At 36.2% G+C, this 7,433-nt stretch overlaps 1 protein-coding gene across 1 annotated transcript in view; it reads left to right on the top strand.

Moving 5' to 3' along the window:
• LOC104621589 (rab GTPase-activating protein 1-like) overlaps nt 1-5,862 on the top strand; it is a gene marked incomplete at its 3' end in the record, with an annotated part of 39,754 nt that extends 33,892 nt beyond the window's left edge. Inside the window, 2 exon segments of the mRNA XM_010288112.1 lie at nt 844-937; nt 5,712-5,862. Coding sequence (XP_010286414.1) covers nt 844-937; nt 5,712-5,862 — 245 coding nt within the window.
• Between the last annotated feature and the right edge of the window lie 1,571 nt (nt 5,863-7,433).

Below are 7,433 nucleotides of genomic sequence, written 5' to 3'. Positions count from 1 at the left end.
CTGATGAGGAGCACCGATGCAGAACTGAGCGGTTCACCTCACTGGGGACAGCTGCATAGACCCGTAAGACACTTGGACACTGGATGGTTACTTGCATTGGGTGCTCTATTTGAGCACGCTGTCCCAGGCTCGCATTATCTCTTCTGCTTTTGCATATTAGTCATTGACATGTATCCCTCCATAAGTGTGTTTTTTTTCTCGATACTTACGAGGTTTCTCTTTCTTTTGAAACATTCTTTTCTGTTCATGCAATATGACCATTAATGTCACAGTCTTGGTTTTTTTACTGAAACAACTTCATGGATGAGCAGCAAAAATTATTTTGTGGCTCTGAGTAGGCTTCTTGAGATCAGAGTACTACCCCCATGAGAGCAGAGTGGCACATAAGGGATGCAATGTAATGAGGTAGCGTTATCTATTGTGCTTTAAAAGAGAGTTCTTGTTACGTGAAGTCTGCAGTGTATGTGATATTTAGATCCTATTGCATTGTGAAATTTTATTAAATGCGTAGTTGACAACCTTGAATCTGTTCTCGCATAATGCTTTTTTAGATCCCAACCCTTTTTCCTGTAACAGTGCTGTGAATTACTCGCTAGTTCTTGTTCTCTTAAACTTTATGGTAACTTCATTAATACACTTGTTTTGTCAAGTCTGCTAAACATTCTGTATGGTTCCACTAATATTTTCTGTGTCTTTTTGTGGTTTTAAAACTGATACGTGAGAAGAATTATCTGAGACCTATATGTATGCATACATGTCTGTTCTCCTTGGTAAATCTGTGCATGCTTTTGTTTTCTTGTCTCTCTCTCTTTTTTTTTTTTTTGTTTTTTTTTTGTTTTGCAGAGAGTGATAATGAACTCTCCAGTGGCACTGGTGATGTGTCAAAGGATTGTCCTGAGAAGATTTTGTATTCCTGGGGAGAATTACTGGGGAGATGGTAATGCTTCATTTCTTAAATTTAGATTTTTAAATACTAATCTTTTCTTTGTTTTATGAAACTATATGCTCTTGAACAAGAGGTCTGAAATTCTTCAGCTTACAGTTTAAAAAGTAAAATACAAAACACATTGAAGTGTGTTTTTTAAACCTAGTTTCAAAGGGACTGGTAAATTCTATTTGAACTTGCGGTTACTTGACAAACCTCTCTGACAGCATCTGCAAAAGTCTTGTTTTGCTCAGTGTTTGAGAATATGTCCATGTATGCTCACACTGCAGGTGTGAGTCTTCAAATGCAGAACTTCCTGGCCACCTGTGTTCCTTGGGGCTGGGTGTTAAGCTCTCATGAAACTAGGTGCCTCTCAGTGCTAGGATAGAAAAGACAGAGCAACTTCAGTCTGTCCTAAGCCATTTGTGCTACCTGCTGTACATTGAATTGATTGATTTGTTTAGAAACAAATTTTTTTCCTTTCCTTTTTTCTTTTTTTTCCATGTGCTATATGTAAGCACTTGAAAAGGAATTTTAGGAAGACTGTGATCCTAACTGAAACTGTTTCTGTTGGAGAGTAAAATGAAGAATATTTGTAAGCCTAGAGTATGTTCTCAACAGTGTTACTTCTGTGGTTTAATTAAGTGCTTCAGTAGCAGCCTGTACTTTGCCAAGAGAGGAAGAAGCCTGTGTATTTGCTACCTCAGAGACCTTATACTATTAGCAAATGCCAGAACCACTTATTTGGATTTCCCTTTGTAAGTAAGAGCTCCTGCTGCCTGAGACAAAAATAATCAGAAGCCCTTAATCTGGAATTGGCAAAGTTTCCTTTTCCTACCTCCAAAAAGAGAGCTGAAAAAATATTTTAAGGATTTATTTGGGCAATTCCCCCCTTTACTTGGCCACTTACAGCTTTGGGGAAACACAGCCTCTTGCTGCTGACCTCGTCTTTAATGGAGATCTCATGCAAAGGTTACTAAATGAGGCATCACAAGGTTTTACTGAGCTTAACGGAACTCTTCCCTCTGGCTTGTTTTTAACGATCTTGTCATCCAAGTTTCTGGCCTTAATCAAAGATCTTTTTGGGGAAGCGCAAATACTTAATGGAATTATTGTACAAATATTCTGGCTATGGACCCTCTGAATGTTTAAGAAAGTACTGAGGAGGAGTGTGGAAGTGAGTTGGTCCCTATAGACAAGTGTGTGTTCTTCACCTGAAAAGTCTGTAAACAGATCTGCTCTGGAGCTGTTTAGAACTTTCCAAAGCCTGTTCTAAAGGACATTCCAGAGAGAATTTATAAATTGTTTGCAGTTTTTTATCTGGCACGCCAAGGCCATCCTGAGTCCTTTAAGAACTGTGTGGCAGTTTGTTTCAATCTGCATTGCATTTGCATTGGAAGATGCTAATTTTTGAAGAAAAACTTATTTATTTTTTTTAAGTTCATTTGTCAGTTGATTCTTTTAGTTTTAATTTTTGTCCTTGACAAATACCTAGACTGCTGTCGATAAGCATGCTGAAGTACAGAACTGCCCACAGCTCATCTTCCCAAGTTTCACATAACCAACTATTTCTTCAAGTTACTCAACTATACTATTCAGTGAGACAAAACATTTAAGACTTTTGGAGTAAACTAGTTTGAAGTCCTAACATAATTTACACAGTTAAGGCAGAGAATAATTTAGTAGTTAAAACACCTTAGTTAAAATGAATTAAAAATGGGATGAGAAATGGGAGATCTCAGCCAGCTTGAAGACTAGCAGTAGCAAACAGTATCTTTAGGAGTGTCTCAAGCAATGTTACCTTTTGAGATAAATTCAAGTGTATAAAATACTTGAATTTCTTGAATAGTGTTATGTAGCGTTTTAAGAACAAAACTTGGAAAGCGTAACAGATGAAAATTGTTAACGATTTGAAAACTAAAAATAGATAGAAATAAAATCTTCTAGTGTGTTGAGAACTGCAGCATATGCTAGTGGAGTATGTATGCGCTTGTAAAGAAAGTAAACAAAAATTAACATTTCCCCTTGGAGAACTGGTGTACTGATTTGTTTCTTAGAGGGAAAATTTCTTGCATTTTAATTGCTTCCTGTCATTTCATTAAAATGTCACTGTAACCTAATGGACTGACTCAGCAGAAACACTGCTCCAGGAGTCTCCTCGAAACATATGAACAGGAATGAGAATAAGATAATTTACCAGAAAGATACAATAAAGACTTGGAAAGTAATTGAAGAGCTTTTCATTTATCTTACTATTTACTGCATCCTCAGCATTAAAGTAGTTCTCGCAAGCTGAGCTAGTTTAGCTGAGTACTCAACAATTTATGATGGTTGGTTTGGGTTTTTGTGGGTTTGTTTTTTTTTTTTTTTTACACAAAGTAGTAATGGTCAATAAGAGTCTCTGACTGGAAATATTTGCTTGTTACGTTGGAGCATAGTCTATGCATCACTGTTCTGTATCCTTGCTCTCTGCTGTTTTAAAATTATGTCTTTGAATTTTGCGCAGGAAAATTACAGCACTTCGTAACAAATTAAAGATGTCAGCATCCATGAATGACCCATTTTTTTCCCCATGTGCTGAAGAATAAGACTAGAATAAGACAAGCATTTATTTTATGCTTGTTTCTGTTACAGTCTGGCCAAGCAGGTGTCAGAAAGTTTCTAGGAATGTATGATGCCTGGGCCTCTATACAAAGGAGGGGAGAATGCGTATTTGTTCATTATTGTAGAATACAGAGCAAGGATTATTAATGATCAAGCTGTTTCCCAAACAGACATTCAGAAACTGAGAAGTTGTCTATTAAAGTTAGTTATGCTTTACTGCATGGACTAATGTTGCTGAAGTATTCCCTCCACCGTAAAACTTACCTAAATACGTGACAATAAAACCTGGAGTACTGCAGCATGCTTAATTCTCAATTGTGAATATGTGCAGTAGTAAGGATGGTATTACAGCATGGAATGTGCATCTCTGTTAGCTGTTGCCATAAGCTATTTGTATTGTTTTCTTGGTGATGCTGAAAAATTCCCCATTATGTTTCTATGGGAATGTACTGTTTTAACTGATCATTTTATTTAATCTGTTTGCTGAGCCTTCAGAGGCGGCCTTCTGTGTTTTATATGTAATACATATGACCGAATCCATTTAATAACCAAACTAATCCCATTTGAAGTGTGCTATGAATGCTTTATTTTCACACAATTTGAGCTTTAATTTTCTGGTGCATTTTATTTGTTTATTCCTAAATGTACATTTCATCATTTTGTAACTGCTTAGAGTGTCTAATCCTTTCAGTATTTCTGTGGATATTGATATTTATTTCTATCTTTTTCCCATCACAAGACGATAAGTCTAAGATGACTTGCTGCAAAATGTACTGAAAAAGGGAAGAGGGACTAGATACGTTTTAATTTGACTAACTGAATGATAAAGTTTGAAATTACTTACGTTGCACTGCACATTTAAAATTTAAAATAATTATTGTGTTTAAAAGGAATAAGGGCATTATATAATCAGACACTTTTTTAACTCTCAAGTCATTTGGAAAAATGGGGATATAATCCTCTGAGTATAGGAAAAAGAAATTTATTTAGAGCACCATTTAAATTTAAACAGCAGTGGTAAACTGTTCACATCTTAATGACCTGTTTCAAAAAATGAGTACGCTAAACATTTACTTAAAATCAAAGGTCTAATTGCAGGTTATTTAATTTAATCTCATCTTGCTAGCATTTGGCTAAACTGCTACTTTCGTGATTCTCCTACCAGTAGAGTTGAAAAACATAACAGTGGTCAAAACAACAACAGAGCAAAGCACTTCCTACAGTAGAAAGAATAAGAAGTCAATTCACGCAGTCTTACTGCTACGTTACTATGAAAATTACCATAATAAGTCAAAGCGAGGTTTAATCTAGATCAGTAAACACCGTTATCTCAAGAAGGATTTTTAAACATCTGTGACTGAAAGCTCTGCAATATTGTGCATGTTCAGTAATTTTATCCTAAAGGTATGGGCTCAGGGACTGGATTATTTTTGAAAAACATCTTTAGTATTCAACCTGTCTGAATACAGCCTTTTCATAGTTCTATATACCAACTTCTGTAGGATTAATTATGCAGTGTTGGGGGGAAAAAAAAAAAGTCATCCTGCAGTTGTCTTCCTACATTTTTTGGCCAGTTCAAATTTACAAGCAGATTTATTTGGAATGGTGGGATTTTACCAAGGTATGTGCAAGTGTTAGTGCCTTGTGGGACCTGCAACATACTCTTGGCATTAAGTATAAACCTGGAACTTCAGGCTTCATGTTAGTACTCTTAAAACTGGCTTTTGTTTGTTTTCTAAAATTATTTCTCTATACAGCTTAGTTATTTTAGATTTCCTTTTAACCAAAGCGACATGTATACATGGAACAAATATTTAAACTGAGTTGTCTGCACAGATGGCATAGTTTTCTCTTTCAGATAAAATTGTTCTTCATTAGCCAGTGTAGTTCAATTTCTGCAATTGCTTATTGTTCTAATTTTCACTAATTTCTCTAAACCTAGAGAATTTGGGCATCACCACATTTTGCTACTAGTTCTTGTTGTAAATCCTGGCAGGAGTTTTGCTTTCCATCTGAAAAGTAGCAATAAGCTTAACCAGGGGAAGAGGACTTTGTTTCTAGTTGCTGACTCTACTTTTCAGAATAACATTGGGAAGTTGAAAAACTTCTAATATTTTTTTTAATCTTGATTTCTACTTCCTGTAGTTGAGGTATAATAGGGAAATGATTGTCTCTTTCTCAGGCACAGTAATCTTGTTGTGAGACCAAACGGATTATCCACGCTGGTGAAAAGTGGTGTTCCAGAAGCACTAAGGGCAGAGGTTTGGCAGTTGCTGGCAGGATGCCATGATAACCAGGCAATGCTGGATAAATACAGAGTTCTCATCACAATGGTAAGTGATTACTACTTCTGTCTGTCTGTCTGTCTGTCTTTTTCCCTTGGTTAAAATGCATTCTACTGAGGAGCAGTTTTATTCAGTGGCAAAGTAGCAAAAGAGTGAATTAGTTTGACTTGATTTAAGCAACTGAAACTGTGATTAGGTGATTTTACCTCCTGCCATGGGTACCTGCTGAATGGCATTAACAATAGAAATTGCTGACCTATATCTGTAGTAATGCTTGACATTTAGCTTTCTGTTCACTTGCTGTGATGATAATAAGCACATCAGCTTGTTGTTCAGGTGCTTGGTGGTGTGGGTTTTTTTTTTTTTATAAACTCATATTCATTGCTTTGGTTTTTTCAACAGCTTCTGTTCTCTGTATGCCTTAATTTTCTGCGTTTTAGTTTAAAAACAAACCAAACCAAAACCAAACAAAACCCCACAAAGTTGGGTATTTCTTGCTCTGTTATTTATTTAAAAAAGAATGTTAAAAGCATTTTTACCAAGTAGGAAACCAGTCTCCTTGCTATATGGGCGATTTGAGAGGAGAATCCTGTCGGGAATCTTTTCCCATTCTGTATCCTAATGTCTTCAGTGTAGTCAGTAACCAATAAAAGAAGTTGTCTGCGTAGATGTTCCAGACTACTTGTAGCTGTGATTGAAAGATTGAGAACCACTGCGTTGTAGTATCAGAAAATTTGTGGAGTGTCAGGAGGTAAACTCGCCATTTGGGGTTCTAAAATTCTTGCCACTGCAGGGTAGTTAAGTACTCTGAGAAAAACCACGGTCTCAAAAATGGTCATCATGGCAGAAACGGATGACTATAACTTTATACATTGCTCATAGAAATTGTTGGATTTGTTATCTAGGGAATGAATCATCTGTCCATACAGAAGTTCTGGGGTACACATTGTTAGTAAAAGTTTCCTTTCATGATGTTGTCATATCTTTCTGATACTCGTCCTCTTAATTTGACCTACCCACTATGTCTGTAGAGCTTAAAAGCGTCCCCAGAGTGAGAGCTGTCCTCATGGCTTCTTTTTCCTTTACCGATAAAGGAGGATGTTTTGATAGTGTTAAGTTTTTCTTCTTGGCATTGCAGTTGGGTTACATTTTCCTTAGAAACCATTCACAGGACATCTGTCAGCTGTATGTTGCATCAAAACCACCTCCGTTATTTTGCTCTTGCTTTCCAAAAGTGGGGAAGATGTTTGTTTCACAGCGGAGGAGGGAGTGGAAAACTTCTAAAATGCAAGCCTGATCTTGATGCTAGGACTTCATGACTTAAAAATACCTTGCTACTCTTTGCCTTTTCATGATATAAATATTTTACTGACGCATGTTTTGGAAGGTAATATTGCATACAGTATTTAATATGAAATATTATACTGTTACAGATTAGAAAATGAAATCCTATTCTGAACTGAAGCATTTACGCAAACCAGGTTTTTTTTTCCTGAAGTAAATCACTTCTATTCTGAACTCAGAAAATTTCTTCTATAGTCTGACTGTATATAACTGCTGTGGATCACATCATCTGGCATACATTGCATGAAAGAATTCATGAAAAGAAACGAACAGGA

Source organism: Phaethon lepturus, unplaced genomic scaffold, assembly GCF_000687285.1.
Source record: "Phaethon lepturus isolate BGI_N335 unplaced genomic scaffold, ASM68728v1 scaffold11685, whole genome shotgun sequence".
Taxonomy (NCBI): Eukaryota; Metazoa; Chordata; class Aves; order Phaethontiformes; family Phaethontidae; genus Phaethon; species Phaethon lepturus.
The sequence above is the reverse complement of the archived record's forward strand: the minus strand, read 5'-3'. Positions and strand labels throughout refer to the sequence as shown.